Source organism: Leucopleurus acutus (genome assembly GCF_964270905.1).
Source record: "Leucopleurus acutus genome assembly, chromosome: 7".
Taxonomy (NCBI): domain Eukaryota; kingdom Metazoa; phylum Chordata; class Mammalia; order Artiodactyla; family Delphinidae; genus Leucopleurus; species Leucopleurus acutus.
In genome coordinates, this window is record NC_139150.1 from 20,280,965 (window position 1) to 20,301,062 (window position 20,098).

General features: G+C 51.2%; 2 protein-coding genes across 2 annotated transcripts in view; one reads left to right on the forward strand and one right to left on the reverse strand.

Annotated features, from left to right (window-relative positions):
• RNF183 (ring finger protein 183) overlaps positions 1–20,098 on the forward strand; it is a gene marked incomplete at its 3' end in the record, with an annotated part of 359,693 nt that overhangs the window by 87,673 nt on the left and 251,922 nt on the right. The window lies entirely within an intron of this gene.
• RGS3 (regulator of G protein signaling 3) overlaps positions 12,890–20,098 on the reverse strand; it is a gene marked incomplete at its 5' end in the record, with an annotated part of 127,875 nt that continues 120,666 nt past the window's right edge. The window contains 5 exon segments of the mRNA XM_082842658.1: positions 12,890–13,850; positions 14,926–15,092; positions 15,712–15,773; positions 16,140–16,241; positions 20,013–20,077. Of these exon segments, the coding sequence (XP_082698784.1) occupies positions 13,665–13,850; positions 14,926–15,092; positions 15,712–15,773; positions 16,140–16,241; positions 20,013–20,077 (582 nt within the window). The 3' untranslated portion in view covers positions 12,890–13,664.

Here is a 20,098-nt window from a genome sequence, read left to right on the forward strand (position 1 = left end):
GGCAAGTGGAGAGGCCGAAAATGCATGTCTCCTCCCTCCTTGGTGCCCACCTGTGGCGCACCCACCTGGCCTCTGTTTCAGCCCTCAACAGCCCCGAGAGAAAGGCTCCCCTCCATTTTACAGATGAGTAAACTGAGGCCCGAGGAAGGCGAGTGACGTACGCAAGGTCATTCATGGAGTCAGAGCCACTAGGCAGGAAAGCCCACGGGGCCCAGGGAGGGTCTGAGACGAGGAGGGCTGGGAGTACAAGGCTCTGCAGCGTCCCATCCTCTGGAGGGAGAGACAGAGAGGACCTGGGTTTGAATATCTACTGCTTCTCTTCATTGCTGTGTGTGAGTAAGTTACTGACCTCTCTGAGCCGGGCCTCAGTTTCCACGTCTGTACGACAAGGCTGAGAAAGGGGAGACGGCACGCCTCGTGCTTAGCATGGTGTCCGGCCCCCAGAAAGGCCTCAAGAAATGGTGGTGGTGGTGCTCGTGAGGACGGTCTTCTGGAATCACCCAGCTGGCCCCGCACCTGGCTCCGCAGGAAGTCTGACAAATACCTTGCCCTAGAAGCTTTTCCTGCCGGTCGGCATGGGGAGCAGACAACCCCTGTTCCCCTGCCTCTGAGCCCTGTCATTCGCCCTCCGCCTGGCCTCAGTGGCCCATTGTTCTCCCTCCAGGCCCAAACCACTCCAGGCCCGCCAGGAACCAGCCGCTAAAAATAGCCCCACCGGAGTACTGGGGTCCAGCTGCTTATCTCCCTCCGGGGATCAGGAGCTGCCCCCCTCTTCCTGGCCACTACTCTGGGTGAAGTCCAACTTGGCCACCTCCCAGCTCACCCTCAGGGAGGTCCAAACTCACACCCACAAAATATTTCGTGGAAAATTTGAGGCCGGCTCTAATTCCCAAAGGGCAGAGGCTCAGTGCAGACTTGCAGACTTGGCTTGCGGTGGGCTGGGAGGAAAGGCCTGGAAGAACAGGCAAAGCAAAGAGAAACAGGGAAAGGCATCCAGGTGGCAGGAACAGCAGAAGCAAGGGGGAGGGATGAGGCTGAACAGAACAGTGAGAGGCTCTGGGAAGTCTATTTGGGAGAGCAGGAAGGGAGGCTCAAAGGGAAGCTCAGGCTCAGTTGAGCAGATCCCTGAATGCCAGGCAAGGCTTTCCTGACCTTCAAGGCCACACCTTGCCTGGGGCAGGTGCACTGGATGCCTTCACTTCCAGGGTCTCCTCTGAGTTCTCCTCCGTAAGGGATAGTCACAGCCCTGAGGGAGGAGCAGAGGGCTGGCGAGGACAGAGAGAGGTGCCTTTAGCACACCCCTCCAGGCCTTAGGAAGGGGGTTTCTCACCGGTGACGTATCATTAGGCGGACTCCGGAGGCTCTGCCTGTGGGCTGTGAACGCCAAGCCTGCAGCCATTAAGGCCTTCAACTGTCAGCTTCCGAGAGCCTGCTCTGGGCTGGGCCCCGGGCTGGGTGCTGGGGACCCAGACAGCCACTCAGTTCTAGCCCTGCAGGGGCTCACAGTCCAGGGGAGAAAGGGACAAGTGAAGAGGCAAGTCCAGGATTGGGTCACTGGAGCACAGTGCTGGGACGGCCCAGAGAAGAGCCCTCCTCCAGACTTGGGAAGTCAGCAAAGTGTTCCTGGAGGACACACCCCCTGAGCTGAGTCTCAAAGGTTAAGGAGGAGATGGCCATGTGAAGAGATGGCGGGAACCGTGTTCCAGGCAGAGGGCAGTGTGTGCAAAGACCCCGGGGTGCAAATGAGTCTACCTGGTGTGTATGCGTGGGCAGGGACAAGGCTGGAGATGGAGTGTGAGGGTAATGAGGCTGGAGAGGTCTTTGGGGGCCAGGTTCTAAACTTTTCTGAGCCCCCCCATGGACATAAACATAGTAGTCACCCTGAGGCTGGTGAATGAAATTGTTGGAAAAATGAAAATCAACCTAATTGAGTAGATTAAATCCTATCTTTTAAACTCAGAGTCTGGGAATTGGATCACTGATTATTCAGTAAGGAAGGCCTTGTAGCGCTTGTACGTTGGGAGCTTGATGGATATGCTGTGCTTAAATCAAGCATATCAATATTATACAGACAGCATTTTCAAAAGTCCTTCCCGGGAGGGCCCAGTCAGGCAGACATGGGTTCTAGAAAAGCCCAGCCTGCACTGGTCTGTGGGTGCCTGCAGCCTGGAGCGAAGAGCTTAGTTCTGGTGAAGTATACAGAAGGTAGATCATTCTTCCCCACCCTTGACATAAGGCACAGCCCTGTGACTTGTTTTGGCCAATGGGATATTAGCAGACAAGTTTCAAACAGAGACTTAAAATACACTTGCACCTGAAAGAAAAATTAATACCAATTCTACACAATCTCTTTTGGAAAATAGAAAAGGAGGGAGCACTTCCCAATTTATTTTAGGAAGCTAGTATTAACTTGATACCCAAACCAAACGAAGATAATACAAAGAAAGAAAACTACGCACCAATATCCCTCATGTATATGATGCAAAAATCCTTAACAAAACATTAGCAAATAGAACACATCATCATATTTTAAAAATTATACACCATTACCAAATGAAGTTTATACCAGGGATGCAAAGCTGGTTCAATATTTGATTGGTTCAAAAATCAATCAGTGTAACCCACCACATTCACAGGCTAAAGAAGTAGTCATATGATCATATCAATTGATTTTTTAAAAAACCTGTTTAACAAAATTCAACATCCACTTATGGTAAAAATTGTCAAGGGACTTCCCTGGTGGCGCAGTGGTTAGGAATCCATCTGCCAATGCAGGGGACATGGGTTCGAGCCCTGGTCCGGGAAGATCCCACATGCCGAGGAGCAACTAAGCCACAACTTAGTTGTGCGCCACAACTACTGAGCCTGAGTTCTAGAGCCATGAGCCACAACTGAGCCCACGTGCCACAACTACTGAAGCCCGCGCACCTAGAGCCATGCTCCGCAACAAGAGAAGCTACCACAGTGAGAAGCCCACATACTGCAACGAAGAGTAGCCCCTGCTCGCCACAACTAGAGAAAGCCCATGCACAGCAACAAAGACCCTGACGCAGCCAAAAATAAATAAATAAAATAAATAAATTTATTAAAAAATAAAAAAATATACAGAAGTCCTCCCAATATTATTTTTTTAATCTCAAAAATTAGGAATAGAGGGCAACTTCCTATATAAATAAACTTCCAATATAAATATATATGTACATATAAATATACGCAAATGAACATGCTATATAAATAAAACAGCTTCCTAAATGAATAAATAACACCTGCAAAAAACCTACAGCTGATATCATATTTGTTGGTAAAGACTGAAGTCCAATAAATCAAGAAAGGGAAATAAATGGCATACAGATCAGAAAGGAAAAAATAAAACTGTCCCCATTTGCAGATGACATGATTGTCTATATAGGAAAATTCAAGGTATCTACCAAAAAAAACTCCTAGAACTATTAAGTAAGTTCAGCAAGGTCACAAGTTACAAGATCAAGGTACAAAAATCCATTGTATTTCTATGTGCTAGCTATGAACATGGGGAAACTGAAATATAATATCATTTACAATCACCAAAAAAGAATGAAATACATAGGTGTAAATCTAACAAAACATGTACGGGACTTGTATGCTGAAAACTACAAAATGCTGACAAAAGAAATCAAAGAAGATTTAAATAAATGAAGAGACATACCATGCTCATGGATTGAAATATTCAACATAGCAAAGATACCAGTTCTCCACAGACTGAAATACACGTTTAACACAATTACTATCAAAATCTCAGGAAGACTTTTTGTAGATGAGGCAAGATTATCCTAAAATTTATACAGATAGATAAAGGAACTAGGATAACTACCACAATTCTGAAAAAAAATAAAGTGGGAAGAATTACTCTACCTGATTTTAAGACTTATATATCTACTGTAATCAAGACTATGTGGCATTGATGGAAGGATAGAAACATGAATCAATGAAACAGAATAGAGAATCTAGAAATAGACTCATACGAGTATGGCCAACTGATTTTGACAAAGATGCAAAAGGAATTCAATGATAGGATGGCTATAAAAGAAATTACAACAAATCTTGGTAAAGATGTGGAGAGGTTGGAACCCTCATACACTGCTGGTGAGAATGTACAATGGTAGTCTGGCAGTTCCTCAAAATTTTAAACATAAGAGTTTATGACTCCAAATCTAGGTATATACCCGAGAGAATGGAGGACATATTTCCACACAAAAAACTTGTACATGAATGTTCATAGCGACATTATTCATAATAGCCAAAATGTGGAAACAACCCCAATGTCCCTCAGTTGATGAATAGATAAATAAAATGTGGTATATAGTGTGTGATATTTGGAATGTGATATATACAATGGAATATCATCAGGCCATAAAAAGGAATGAAGTACTGATCCATGCTACAAGACAATGAACTTGAAAACATTACGCTAAGTGAGAGAAGCCAGACAGAAAAGACCACATATTGTATGATTCCATTTATATAAAATGTCCAGAATAGGCAAATCTGTAGAGACAGAAAGGAGGTTCATGATTGCCCGGGACTGAGTGAGAAGGGGTATGAGGGAGGGAGTGACTCCTAAGAGGTGTGGAGATTTTTTAGGGGATGATGAAAATGTTCTAAAATTGATTGTGGTGATGGCTGTACAACTCTGTGAATATACTAAAAACCATTGAGTTGTATACTTTAAATAGGTGAATTGTATATGTGATTATATCCCAATAACGCTGTTATTAAAAAAATAAAAATCAGTGGATGAACGATATTCTTTTCAACAAATGATGCTGGAGCAATTGGACGTCCTTAGGCAAAAAACAAACTTCAACCTAAATCTCACATGTTATACAAGAACTAACTCAAAAGGGATCATAGAATTTAAATGTAAAACTACAAAATTTTTAGAAGAAAACGTTGGAGAAAATCTTCAGGACCTAGGGCTTGGTGAAAAGTTCCTAGATATACCACCAAAAGCATGAACCATAAACAAAAAAAACTGGTAACTTGGACTTGATCAAAATCCAAAGCTTTTGCTTTGAAAAACATGCTATTAGGAGAATGAAAAGAAGCTACAGATGGAGAGAAATTATTTGCAAATCACATATCTCACAAAGGATTCATACACAGAACACGTAAAGTGCTCTCAAAACTAAACGGTAAAAAAGCAAACATTCTGATTAGAAAATGGGCAAAAGACATCTCACCAGAGGATATACAGGCGGCAATAAGTACATGAAAATATGTCCAATATAGTTAGCCATTAGGGAAATGCAAATTAAGACCTGGATGAGATAGCATTACATACCTATTAACAGCTAAAATAAAACATAGGGGCAACATTACATGCTGGCAAGGATGCAGAGATCTCTCACAGTCATCTAGTCAGAGGTAGTTTAGCAGCTTCTTAAACATTAAACCTATACTTAAACCATATGACCCAGCAGTGGCACTCCTGGACATTTATCCCAGAGAAATGAAAACTTGTGTGCACACAAAACTCCCTACACGATTGTTCATAGGCACTTTATATGTAATAGCCCCAAATTGGAAACAACCAAAATGTCCTTCAGTAAGTGAATGGTTAAACAAACTACTGTGCTTCCACACCAAGGAACACTACTCAACTCGGCAATAAACAGGATTGAACTATTGACACACACGAGAGCTCGTGTGGATCTCAAGGGTATTATGGTGAGTGGAAAAGACAATCTCAAAAGGTCACATACTGTGTGATTCCATTTATATAACATTCTTAAAATGACAAAATTATAGAGATGGAGAGCAGATTAGTGGTTGCCAGGAGTTAGGGATGGTGGAAGTGGAGGATGAGTGTGACTATAAAGGGATATTGAGGGAGACCTTTGTGGTGAAATAGTTCTGTATCTTGACTGTGGTCGTGGTCGCATAATCTACACATGTGATAAAATGACACAGAACTATACACACACACAGTACCAATGTCAGATTCTGGTTTCGATATTGTACTATAATTAAGTAAGATGTAATTGTTGGGAGAAACTAGGTGAAGGGCACATGGGACCTCTCTGTACTATCTTTGCACAATTTCCTGTGAGTACATAATTATTTCAAAATTGAAAATTGAAAAACAAAACCCGCTTTCATGTCAGTGAGAACTTGCCCCAGGTAGGTGCTGGCCCTTCGCGGGGTGGGGGTGGGGAGGGGCGCATGGAGCAGAGCCGAGCCCAGCCCAGCTCCTCCTGGATCAGTTGACTCTAGCTGACTTGTTGAAGCATAAGGGAGAATAAATGATTGTTGTTTTAAGCTACCGAGCTTTGGAGCGATTTGGTTTTCAGCATTAGTAAGACAATAGCTGACTAGTACATGCCCGCTTGCCATGTCTCCTCTCCACTGCCCTAAGAGGATGGATGTCTGTCACTGGTGACTGTGGCAGAGACACCTAGTTGTTCCCCAGCATCCACTCTACCCTTCTGTTACCCCAAAGTAATAGAACCTCTGTTTTTTATCTGGTCACATGGCTATCTGGATTCAGACTACATGTTCCAGCCTCTCTTGTAATGAAGTGCGGCCCTGTGACCAAGCCCTGACCAATGTGATATAAAGGAAAGCGTCATATGGGAGCCTTCTCTAAGAAGTAATTGACATCCACCTTTTGCCCTCTCTTTCTTACCGCTTCACTCTTCCCACATGCAGAAGTGATGGCTGGAACCCAAGCAGCCATTGTGGACATGAAGTGGAAGTTCCAATATGAGGATGGCAAAGCAACCAAGGAGAAGGAATTAGGTTCCTGATGGTCATAGAGATGCCATACTAGCCCTGGTATATATCAATTTCCTTTATGCGAGAGAGCCTACAAACTTCTATCTTATGTTTTCTGTCGCTCACAACAGAACACAATCTTTACTTATACAGTAGCTTCTTACCTGTTTTCATGAGTTTATTTTGTGTAACTACTAACCATGCTAAGGACTACTATATGCCTCCCATCCATTGAATAAGTATTTATTAAGCACTTACTATGTGTCAGGCAATGTAATAATGCTGGGAAAACAGTAAGAAGAGGCACAGACGTGGCCCCTACCCTCAAAGGCTTGATAGTTGAGAGGAAAAGACAGCAATGAAGTGAACGCATATGTATAAGTAATTACCATCTATAACAAGGGCCATGAAAGAGAGGCACAAGGCACTTTGTGAGCAGGAAGCAGGGCCCTCCTCCAGTCAGGGCTATCAGGGAAGGCTTCCCTGAGGAAGTGACACCTAATCTGCCCTCTAGGGGAAGAGAGGATAGGAATACAGCTTAGTGCTTAAAAGCATGGGCTTGGACCCAGTCAGCCTGAGTTCAAAAACCATCCCCCTCTTGTCAACATGTAACCTTGAGCAAGGCACAACCTCTCTGTGCCTCAGTTTTCTTGTCTGAGAAATAGGGTTTTATTTAATTAAACACTTATATAGGATTTACAATGTGCTAGGCACTGCTCTAAGTACTTTACAGGTGTTAACCCTTTTAATTCTCATTACAGCTACCTTATGGTACTAGTGCTATTCCTATCCCCAAATACAGATGGGTAAACTGAGGCCCAGAAGCTGAAGCAACTTGCCCCAGGTCACACAAATGAGTGGAAGAGCTGGGCTCCAGAATCCATCCTCAGGACACTACACTGTAGTGGTTAATAACACTGGCTCTTAACTCATGGGGTTGCTGTGCGCATAAAATAAGAAAGTGTCAGTCAAATACTTAGCACACTGCCTGGCAAATATTAAGTGCTCAATAAATGTTAGCTATTATTATTTTCTTATCATTAGCAAGTACGGGAGAAGGGAAAGAGTGTTCTAGGCAGAGGGAAACGCACATACAAAGGCCCTGAGGTGGAAGGGAGCACGGTGCGTTCAAGGACCCGAAAGCAGAGCAGAAGGTCTGTATGCAGAGAGCTCACAGGCTGCTTTTATCCTTCACAACAACCCTATTAGTGGGAACTATGATTACCCCCTCTTTATAAATGAGGACACAGTGGCTCAGAGATTAGGTGACTTGCCTGAGGTCATACAGCAAATAAGCATCTGAGCCTGAACTCAAACCAGGTCTGTCAGCCTCCAAAGCCCACGCTCCAGGTCACTGCTCTCCACTGCCTTGCAATGGACAGGCTCCAGGGATGGGGCCAGTCCTCCTGCAAGAACACTTGAGAGGGAAACGCAAATACAGCCCAAGGTGTCAGAGACAGAGGGCTCCCTGCGGGGACTGCTCTGACCTGGGCTCAGTGTGTGTGTGGCAGAGGCAGGGTGGGGCGTGGACCTTACCTCAAGGGAAGGAGCATAAATAACCAGCAGATCCTTCCTAAGCCCAGCCTGGCTAGAGGATGTGGAGGGCATTGTCCCAAGGGGCGTGAACCCATGGAGACTCAGGGACCAGTGGTCAATAGACTGCTCCATCCAAGCCGGCCCCTCCAGTCTTCTGGGAAAGTGGCTAAACCCTGTTTTTAGAATCCTAACACACACACACACACACACACACACACACACACACACACACACACACACACACACACACCCCACATACACCAACACACATGGCCTGAATCCCAGCCCTCACATGCCCCTTCGGAAGGTCCTCAGACAGGAGGAAAACCAGAAGAAAACAACAGGAGAGGGGAGGGGCCTCATCCAAGGCCACTGGAGAGCTGGGGACAGATCTGGAGGTAGGGCAGCTGCCTGGCAGAATCCGTGCTATTCAGTTGCCCCTGAAACGGCAGGTAGGACTCTGCTGAGCCCACTGGGGCCTGGGGCCCAACGCCATCCTCTTGGGGCCTTGCCCTTGTTTTGAGTCACCAGCCATCTAGTTAAAAACTGGCTGTGGAGTAGAGGTGGGGCCCCTTCCCCCTGCACAGCTGGTGGGGCTGGGCCTGACCTCACCTCTTGGATCCCTCGGTCGCAGCCCCAGGCCTCCCTCCCTCCCTCCACCCCGACGTGGGCCACCCTCTGTGGCCGACCCTGTGCTGAGGGTTTACACATATTCATTATCTCACTGAGTCCACGAGAGTCCCATGAGGTGGGATTATCATTCCCATTTTATAGATGAGATGACTGAGTGTCGGAAAGGTAAAGCAACTTCTCACACAGCTCTACTGAGAGCTGACATTCAGGACCAGATATCCCCACACACTTAAGCTCCCACCATTCGTCGACCTTCCTGAGAAAAGCTCTGCCCTCAAGCCAGGGAGAATCTGAGTTAAGAGCCCCCGAACCAAGCCACCAAATCTCTCAGGCTGCCTGGAGGCGAGGCTGCCTGGGAGTTAGGGTTGGGGTCCCAGTTCCTACTCAGCCACCACATACTTGTCCACTTTCTCTGAACCTTAACTTTCTCACTTGTAAAATGAAAACAATACTCAGAGCCTCTCCAGGCCTGCTGTGAGGCCTGGTGGAGACGAGGCATGGAATGCCCTTGGTGTGCAGCCACAGCCATCACCCACTTTTTATCTGCAACCTGGCACTGCCCTTTCCCAGCCCCAGCTATGCCTTCACTCCCATCGTGCTGAGCAGGCCCAGATCAGCCCCACGGCTCTTCCTCAACCCCCTCCGCGCCCCCCCCCGCACCCCCTTGTCTCCTCCAACCCAAGGGAGGGGTCCCCCGGCAGCAGGGGGCCCAGGGTACCCCCTTCCCTCCTGCCTGACCCAGCCAGGGAGAGGACAGGCAAAACCAGATGTTTCACAGATGTTGCAGATTATAAGGAAAACAACAGCACAGGAGCGTCTTCTCTGAGGCCCAGGGTCTGTTGCTTGAGGGCCTGAGAGCACTGAGGGAGAGGCAGGGGCTAAGGGCAGGCTTCGGCAGGAAGAGAGGTGAATCGGAGACTTTCTAGGGTAGGATGTCAGCGGGAGGGATGCAGGGAGGAGACATTAGGCAAAGGGTCCAGGGGGAGCAAGGCAGGGAGGTGGGGGTAGGGGGCTCGGGGGAGTCTGATGGGAGAAGGGAGGAGCGGAGTGGGAGAACTGGGCAAGCCTGTGGGGGGCTGCCTGGGCAGGAAGCCTGCGGGGGCTACTGCTGACCTGCATCCATTGCCCCATCCCACCCCAGGATCCCAACTTCACCAGGGAAGAACTTTAGAACCCAGGCCCTCCTGAGCTGCCTCAGGAGGTATTAAGCTTCTCATCACAGGAGGGATGCAAGTAGAAACCCAAGAAGGGACCCAAGCACCAGGCAGCAGTTGGATCCAGATGGTCTCTTCCATGCTGGAGAGTCTGGGAGGCCATATCTGCCCCCAGCCAGGCCAAGAGGCCAAGAGCATGAGGGACTTGACTGGTCCATAAAGCAACGGCTGAAGTTGCCACAGGCAGGCCAGGGCTGAATCTCCTCCCACTGGCATCCAACCAAGTGGCATCACTGTGCCCTCTCCCCTTTCCACCCTTCACACCATATTTGCCAGCTGACCCCAACTGCTCGCAGCCAGGCCAAGACTGGGCAGTGGTTCAGGGACAGACTGTTTCTAACTTACTCCCCGGAACAGGCTGGCTTTGTCCTCCAGCAAAACCATTCCTGGAAGGACAGGGATCTGGGGTCTGAGACTAAAGGCTCCCTGTCCACTAATCAGGGTAGAGAATGAGCTTTGCCACCTCCCCGTGACCCTGAAAATGATGTGGCTGACGGCCTCTCGTGTTGGAGGAGCACGTCCCTGTGCCAAGCACTGAGCTAAACTTGCTGCAAACAACCTTGCTGAGCCACTGTGACTCTGAGGTAGTTGCCAATATGCACAATTTATAGATGAGAAAACGGAGGCAGAGAGGCTACAAGGCTTTTTTTTTTTTCAAAGATTTGTAGCTAGTAGTAAGTGGTGAAACCAGGGGCTGAATCCTAGAGCCTGACTCCAGGGCCTGGGCCTTGCACCTTTTACACAGTGCTATTTCCCTACCTCTGCCTCGGTCTTCCCATCTGTGAGTTGGGAAGGGAGCTGGACATGATGACCTCACAGCTCCCAGATCCCACATCGACCAGCCTGGGATTCCCAGATGGAGACCAAGGGGCCTGCTCCTCCCTCACGTATGGAAGAAGAAATGGTGAGCAGTCCAGATAACATACAGGTAAGGGGACTGTGGCCTAAGGCGGCGAGGGCTGTGCCTAAGGCCTCCAGGAGCCCAGGCGGGGGTAGGGCAGGCGGATCAAGGCGCCTTTCCAGGCTGCTCTCCAGCTGTTCAGTGTAGCCAAAGCAGCTTGGAGGCCAAGGGCCCCCATGTGTGAGTAATGGAAACCAGGCAGTGGGGCCTTCCGAAATGGGAATTCCATCTGCCTGACTTGGTTCTCCTGTATGGTGGTTTCCATGGTAACTTGGGAATGGGGAGGTGGAGGGCCTGGCCCAAGACTGAATCCCTGGAACCTAAAGAAAGGGGAAGGTGAGTCTCCTCGATGGCCCAGTGTCTCCTCCAAGCAGAGGATGCCACAGCGAGGCCAGGTGGGCTGGGACCCGGAAATCCCAGGCACTGACGTCAGCTCTGCTGCTACCATTTTGGGGAACAGGAGTTGTGTTGTAGTCCTCTGTGGGCCTTGCTTTTTCCAGCTGTTAGGTCCCCAAATCTCAGGCTTGGACACCTGAGAGGTTCTCTCAGTCTGATCGAGGAGCACATCTCTGTCCCCCGTCCTTCCAGAGTCACTGAGGCACTGGCAGCTCTGCTGTGAGAAAGCCCTTCACCATTTACAAAGCCAAACAGGGCTCAATGGCCAGGTCCACTGCCAGGCCCTTGGTGCCTGGAGGAAGACCCAGCCCCACTCCTGGAGAAGCTCACACGCTGGTGCTAGGGGAAAAGGCTGTAACACCTATTAAGCACCTACTGTATGCCTGGCCCCAGAGACCACCGTTTCTGATGCTCTCCTTCTACAGGGGGGAACCTGGGGCTGGCCTTGCTCAGGGAGACCAGCAAGGGAAGGCAGGGAGGAGCGTGGCTGCACAGCCCCGTATGCTTTGCATCTCCAAGTCCCGGTGGGCAGACCTGAACCCAAGACCCCACGCAGGCAACAAGCTCCAAGGAGATGGGGCCCAGCCCCTCCTGCACCCACTCGGTCTGCCTTCATCTAAGTCAGCCCAGCTGAGCCAGTCCCCGCCCCAGGCCACACCCTGGTCCCTGCCTCCGGACCCTGGCAGGTGGAACGTGTGGGCATCAGGGGCAGCTGTTGCATCAGCTTGGCCGGGCTCTCTTCTACCCCTCTAAGTGAGAGGGTCCAGGGCCTCCTCTGAACTGTGGCTTCGAACATGGCCTTTCCTAAATTTGTTTCTCCTGTTAGGCACAGAGGGGGAAGTCTCCCCCAGGGCCACAGAGGGACTCTCTGGGAACCCTACCCCCCAGCCCGACCTCCCCAGCTCTTCCTCTGTCCTAAAGGCCTCCATGAGCCTGCCTGCCTGCAGCTGCCAACCTGCCTGAGATTCTGGCCCCATCCACCTCCACCAATCATCCCTGTGCTACCTGAAAGTTCCACTAGAATCTCAGGGTGTGGCAGGGCAGAGAAGTGAAGGAACTTGCTGAAGGTCACAGAGCCAGTTAGCAGCCCAGCTAGGACTCCATGCAGTAGCTGGTAGAGGACGACAATCCAGAGAGCAGGCTTTGCAGCCAGGTGGGCTTAGGCTGAACCCTGTCTCTGCCACCTGCCGGCTGTGTGACCTTGGACAAGTCACCTTACCTGCCTGGGCTTCACCTGCCTCATGTGTAAAACTGGGATAACCCCCACCTCCCAGGCTCGCAGTGAAGATGAGATGGTAAGTAGAACAAGCCTGGCAGAGCACCTGGCACAGAGGAGGCGGTTGTCAGGGATGGCAAGAGAGGAGAAGAAGCTGGATTGACAGCCCACCCAGCAACCGACCCAGCCCCAGTCACCCTGGGAAGCCTTGAAACCAGGAACACACAGAAAGGGTCAAGAACAAAAAATAACACAGGGCTTTTATTTGCTCCTGAACTCGGCCGCTGTGTGGTCTGAGGGTGCCATGCTTTCTCAGAGGCCCCGGGGGACCCCTCACTCAGGGGTGCTGGATTTTGGTGTGAGGTCAGACTGCAGCCCCCGCCCCTCTGGGCCTTGTCAGTCCAGCAGGCCCAGCTACCCGCCACTGGGGCTTGGGACCAGCAGATCCCCTGAAACCGGAAAATGGTGCCCACCTTCTTCGCAAGGTGGCTTTTCACAAGGCGTTGGTTAAAATATTGCACTTGTAAATTAGGAAAACTGATGAGGCAAAGGTTTCCTATTACAGGACGAGGTGCCAAGCATCCGACTGCTGCTTAAATAAATAAAACTCAAGGCGGGGGTCTGAGCTGTGAGTCTGAGTGACCCCCCCCGGAGAGCCCCAGGGCCCAGGCCTCGGCCCCCTGCCCACCAACCAGTTCTTTAAGGAACTTGGTCATTGCGAAGTCTCCGCAGCAGGAAGCAGCAGCTCCAGGTCTGGCTCAGCCAGGGCCCCTAACCTGCCAGGGCCCTTGGGCCCCCTCGTACCAGGGCAGTGGGGGCCCAACGGGGCCAGTCCCTCTACTCCTCCAGTGGCCTGGGCCTCTCTTGGTCCAGGCCTCTCATCCAAATGTCCGTCTGTCTGTCCGGACACAGCCTCTGGGGGCTCACTTGCCTCCTCTGTCGCAGGGGGTAGGGAGGCAGGTGGGGAGGGGCCCAGCCCGCCTGGTGTGAACGCTGAGCTCTACCCCAGTGGCCCCTAAAGCGGGGGACTCATCTTCTTCTGGTTAATGAGGTCCAGGTAGAGGTCTGAGCGGAGGAAGCGTGGGTACGAGTCCTTCTCCATGAGTCCGAAGATGCGCTTCTGCGCCAGGTCGAAGCAGCCCCGCGTGACGCTCTGCAGGTTGTCCTTGGTGTGCTCCCGTGTGTACGAGTCCAGGTTTACCTGGGAGGCAGAGGGTGACATGGTCAAGGCTGCCTGCAAGAAGCTGCTCCTAGGGGCCAGGGGCCAGGCCAGGACCTGCCCAGCCTCTCACCCCCAAGCCCTTCTGCTCCACATCTTAAGGTTCAGACGGGAGGCCCGCAGGTTAGCGGAATCAAGTCCTGGCTCGGTCACTTACTGTAGGGGTAGTAGAGTTTATAGGGCCCGAAATCACTGCATCTAGGGTCAGGCTGCCCAAGTTCAAATCCCAGTAGTGCCACATCTAGGTGTGTGGCCTTAAGCGAATCACTTAAGCGCTCTGAGCCTCAAACGTCTTATGTATAGGGTAGCGCAACAGTACATTCCTCAGACTTCCCTGGTGGCGCAGTGGTTAAGAATCCGCCTGCCAACGTAGGGGACACGGGTTTGATCCCTGGTCCGGGAAGATCCCACATGCCGCGGAGCAACTATGCCTCTGCACCACAACTACTGAAGCCCATGCGTCCTAGAGCCCACGTGCCACAACTACTGAGCCTGCATGCTGCAACCACTGAAGCCCACGGGCCTAGAGCCCGAGCTCCACAACAAGAGAAGCCACTGCGATAAGAAGCCCGCGCACCGCAACAAAGACCCAACGCAGCCAATAAATAAATAAATAAAATTAATTTTAAAAATTAAAAAAAAATAGTACACTCCTCAAAGAGTTATGAAAATTAAGCATGATCGTCCATATTAAACAGACACAGCTGGCACACAGGAAGCACCCAATACCTGTTAGGCTCTCTGAGACTCTCTCCTCATTTTTAAAATGAAAATAATATTAAAACTTATTTTACACGTTGTCATGAGGATTAAATGTGAGAGCTCATACGTGAAGGGCTTAGCACGTGCCTGGCACCCAGCAGCACGTCAACAGTGGCCATTTCTGTTATCAGTCAGGATTCCATTCTTCCCGGGGCCCCAGCCTGCTTCCTCTTCAACCTGGCACATGGTCCCTAGAGTCACTCTGGCCCTTCCCCTTCCCGAGCTCCTCTCTGAGGCTTCCAGGCACCCCATGGGCATGGGGATGGGGGCCCGAGGGCCCAGCGCAAAGCCCCACCTCCTTGCACGCCTGGATCGCGATGTACTCAGCAAAGATCTTCTTGGCCTTGGCCGCCATCTTGGACTGTGACTTGACCTTCTTGAAGTCCTCGCATGCCAGCCAGAATTCCAGGTTCTCCTCGCTAAACTCAGTGCGGAGGAAGGCTTGGAACACCGCTAGCCCATCTGTAGGAGAAGCCCAGATCCTGGGGTGAGAGGCCAAACCAGCCCCTCCTGTCCTCAGGCCCCCCAGCTTACCCTCCTGGGGCCTCTCAGGTGCAGCTGCTGGGATCTTAGTAAACTGACCCACTCATGAGAGCCAGGAACCCTGGGATATGGTCCCACCACTGCCATTGCCTCTTTGTGGGCCTTGGCCAGGTCACTCCCCATCTGTGCCTCAGTTTCCTCATCTGTCAAATGTGGATCACCAGCCTTATTTCCTGGAGCCCTGTGAGGATGAGGGGTTCCCACCCACGAGATGGCAGGCGCATTTGGCCCAGTGTAAGCCCTCAGTACATGGAAATGTTTATTGTTATTCTGGGAATATGGGTCTGAGCACACAGGTCCCAACGGCCTCTGGCAGGCAGTGCCAGCTCCCATGGACAGGGAGGGGCTGGCAGGAGCCGGCTCCAAGGCCAGACCAAGGGCCTCGGCCTTTCCCAATGGTAGGGACACCTAACTGGGCCCGGGGAAAAGGGAAAGGTAACCTCTGCAGAGCCGGACGCACTCTCTGGGCCTGGGAGAGGAGGAAAGGAGGAGGGGGGAGAGACACAGGGAGGGAACAGGCCAGCTGGCCCCCACTTACATTTGTGGACCAGCAGCTTCTCCAAGGACTCGCCCCACTTGAGTGCTTCCTCTGAGGTGGGCCTGAGGGGTGAGGCAAGGGGCACAGTGAGGGAAGCGGGGCGGCTAGGGCTGGGTGACCTCTGTCAGCTGCCTTGGCCCACAAAGTAGCTTAGCCCGGTTGGGGAGCCCAGGAGGGGGCCCACCCCCCTTCTTGGGGCCGGCATCATTTCTGTCCCCACCTCTGCCCCTCCCTGGTCATCCTTCCCAGGACAGCATCTCCCCATGAGGGCTGCTCATGCCGGGTACCAGGCTCCCACTACGAGAGCCTCCATCGCCCCAGAGCCGGATCAAGCCAACAGCCTTCTCTCCTAACCCCATTGCTAGCCCTGCTCCCACAGGGACCAGTAAGTGTCTGAGGGGGGCCCAGGGGGGCCAGAGAGGACCTACTTGAATGACTTCGTCACTTTGTCTGCCTTGCCCGCTGGCTGGGCCCCAGGGGATTCGTTCCGCCGCCTGAAGATGCCCAGCTTGTTCTTCATGTCCTTGGCTCTGGAGACAGAAGCAGAAAACGGGGTCGGTCAGCCTGGCACACTCGGCCACCGCAAATTCAGGGTCGGGAGGGTGAAGGCTGGGGTGAGGGGCACCTACTCCTTCATGGTGTGCCGCCTCTGGAGGTTCCCGTTCCGCGTGAGGTACATGCCTCGGAGCATCGCTGTAGGGCCCCCCACCTTGTTGCCTGGGGCGGTCTGCTGGGAGCACCCTAGGCTCCTGTTCCCAACCCGAGTCCCAGGCAGCAACGGTGCGGGCTGTAGCCGAGCGCTCGCTGGGATTCCAGCTGGAGGACTGGACTCCCAGGCACAGGCTGGGCTGGGACTCAGACAGGAGGAGCCAGGAAATGGGAGGGACCAGGGCCGGAGCAGAAAAAAAATATCCCTCCTGGCCAACCCTGAGAGGGAGCCTGTGAAAGGGGCATGTGTCTGTAAGGGGCGGCCTCTGCGGCCCGCCCAGGCAGGAAGCCAGACCCATTATTTGTGACTGGCCTCCCCGTTGCCATGGCAGCTCCCTGGGAAGGAGGAGAAAACAAGTCAGCAAATTGCTGGGAGGGAAGGCAGGAGGGAGGGGGAGGCTCTGCCCACCTGGGTGGCAGGACTGGCTATTTTTAGCCAAGAACCATTTTTAGCCCTGCCATTCCCCCAGGCAGATTTCAGCCCTGGGCAAGCTGCTGGCAAGAGAGGGGTTAAGTGTCTCATGCTCATGTTAGCCTCCCCCTGGTCCCTAGAGCCCTACTCTGGGCACCTCCTAGAGAATAGTTCCTGCCAGAAGACAGCTCAGCCTGTCATTGGCTTTGGATACATCCATCCATGAACATGCAGAATGTCCCACAAAGTTTCAGTAGTTTTAAGCTTGAATAACGTCAAAAGTACAAATCCTGTAAACTCTCAAAAACGTCATTTGAAAGGAATTAATTTTTTCCTGCATATTTAGCCTTATGACTTTTGAGTAATACATTTTTTGTTTTAATTTTTGATCTCTGTTCTTCTGATTACAGATGAAAAATGCTGACTTAACCAAAAATTAAATGCGTAAAATTAAAAATGTGTTATCAAAATCACAAAGCTAAATAAGTGTAAAAGAAGTTTGAATAACTGAACTTTCAAATGTGTTTTATAAGTTGGGAGCATACTTCTGAAGTTATTCAAGCTTCAAAGGGCACTAAGACCTATGGGACACCCTGTTTAATGAAGGAAAGTGGTCCAGGGTGGAGGTTAAAAGCTACAGTGCTGCAGCAAGACAGTCTTGGGTTCAAATCCCAGCTCCAGCAGTTACCAACTGTGTGCCCTTTGTCAAGTTACCTAACCTCTCTGAATGTCAAATGTTCTCATCTGTTAAACACAGGTGATAATAGTACCTACCATCTGACGGGGGTTGTTTTGAGGCAAGGAGAAAATGCATAGAAAGCTTTAGCGCAGTGCCTGGGGCAAAAGTGCTCAGGCCGAATTCATACTTGTCCTGAGGGTCTGGGACAGCTGATTAGAGATTGGGATCCTGCTCTAGCAGATTCCAAGCCAATGAGATAAGGCCAAGGAGTCCAGGGACTGGCAGCCCTCTGGTGAGGACCAAGGCCCTCGGAGAGCCCTGGCGTGGCTAGGAGTGAGAGAGCCTGGCTTCCTGGGGCACAGTGCTCTGTCTCAGAGGCCCTGCTCCTGGCCCGCTCCCAGGGAGCAGAAGCTTGCCTGAGGTCCAGCCTGCAGGCTGCCGCCATCCACCTGGGCTCCTTGCTGGCTCAGAGATCACTGTGTTTCTCTGTGGCTGGAGGAGGCTGGAGCCCCTGCCCAGACAAGCCTTTCCTCCCACATGCACAGCTGGGCAGACTCACAGCTGCAGGGCACAGCTGGAGAGGTCCTCGGAAGTCCCTGGTTGCCACACGGGCAACTCAGGAAAGGATGGCAGAGCTCAGAGGTGCCTCATGTGTCCCCATGTGGGCCCAGAGAGCAGAACAGAGACCCACAAGAGGAAGCTAAAGGAACACTTTCCTCCAATCAGAGCCATGAAAAGATGGAATGAGTGCCCTCTGGGGAATGGACTCCTGTCACTAGAGGCTCAAAGGCTACTTAGCTGGGGTGCTGTGGACCTCCTGCAGGGTGTTCTGCACCAAGCTTAAAAATAACAGGCTCCATGGGAATTCCCTGGTGGTCCAGTGGTTAGGACTCCATGCTTCCACTGCAGGGGGCCTGGGTTAAATCCCTGGTCAGGGAACTAAGATCCCATAAGCAGCACGGCGAGACCAAAAAATTAATTAATTAATTAATTAATTATAACAGGCTCTGAATAAATAAATAAAATTTAAAATATATGTATATTTATATATACTTTTAGAGCCAACATGCCAGGTTTCAGATCTCAACTCTACCACTTCCTTGCTTTGTGACCTTGGACAAGTAACCTCTTTCTGCCTCAGTTTACTCACCTGCAAAATAGAGTAAATAAGAAAAAAGAAATGTAAAATAAAAATTATGGTAAAGGTTAAATTAGATAATATATGTAATGCACACAGAATAGCGCCTAGCACAATAAACATGAGTTATTTTTATTATCATCCCAGATTCTAGGAGTCCTTGACTAAGCTTTTAAGAATGTGAACTTCAGGCAGTCAAAGGGCAGCACCCACTTTGAAAGAAGGCTAGAGTTGGTGCAACAGGCCAGCTCCAGCACCCTGGATGTCCACCCTCTGCTGCCCTCCACTGCTCCACCCCCGGGAGCACCACCCACGGCAGCTCTGATGCTGCCTGGACCGGATGGTTAGTGCAAAGAATTATTTTTGTTTGTGCATTTTACCTTCCCTAGAAAGTGTGACTGCTCCTGGCTGCAGAGTGAGAGAAGCCTACAGCTGCTGCAGGAAACTGGAGAGGGCAGGGGAAGCTGGGGAAAGAGTTTCTGGGGAGTGGACCCCAGCCAAGGTCGAGGTCAGGGAAGAAGGTTGCAGGAGGCACCTGGGAAGGACTCCTGTTCTACACACACACACACACACACACACACACACACACACACACCCCGGCCCAACTGGTGCATAATGGTGGGCACTACAGGACCTAGAGGGAGGGGGTTCCCTCTGTGGGCCACCAGGTGCCTCACTGCCTCCTCCCATCCCTGCCCCCCCGCAGTCTCCAGGGCCCGAGGTACAAAGAGACCCGAGAAGAAACCACTCACGCTCTGTTAATGAATGAGCACCTCTAACCTCCGAATCGAATCGAAAGTATAAATGGTCTCGGGAGCGGGGTAGGGGGGAGAGGGGAGTGGCCAGGAAGGTACCGGATCTGCTGTCTGAGCCAGCAGCACCCCCTTCTGGCAACGCCCAAGACTGCTAGCATGCAAGAGCGCGAGAGGAGAAAGGGGAATCCCATGATCATCTGTCAGCCCTTGCTCAGAGGGAGCAAAGAACTTGTCGTGGCCACTTGGCCACTGCCTGGCTTAGCAGCTGGACAGGGCCAGGACAGCTTGGTTGCTTGCTTCTGCTTGGTTCCCTGTGGCTTCCAGATACTAAATCAGCACCTTGCCTCACTCTGGATGCTGAGGGCAGTGCTGGGTGGTTAGGACCCTGGTGACCTTACCCTGGGGCCGCTGCTAAGTCCCAAGATCCCGTTGTTCACGGGTGTCTGTCTCGGGCAGGACTGGGTTCAGCCCCTTCTCTCCACCTCTACCCCTAGGCCACTGGGCATGGGGAATAAGCCAGAGGGCAGAGGACGAAGCGGGGTGCAGGGAGCGCCCCCCACCCGCCCGCCCCGATCACTAGGGTGAGGACCAGGGATCTTTCCAACGTACAGGTTTTTGCTCTTTCTCTTCCGGGAGGCATCATCATCGTCCCCAGCTGTGTCAGCCCCGCTCATCTGCAGAGAAAACACAGACAC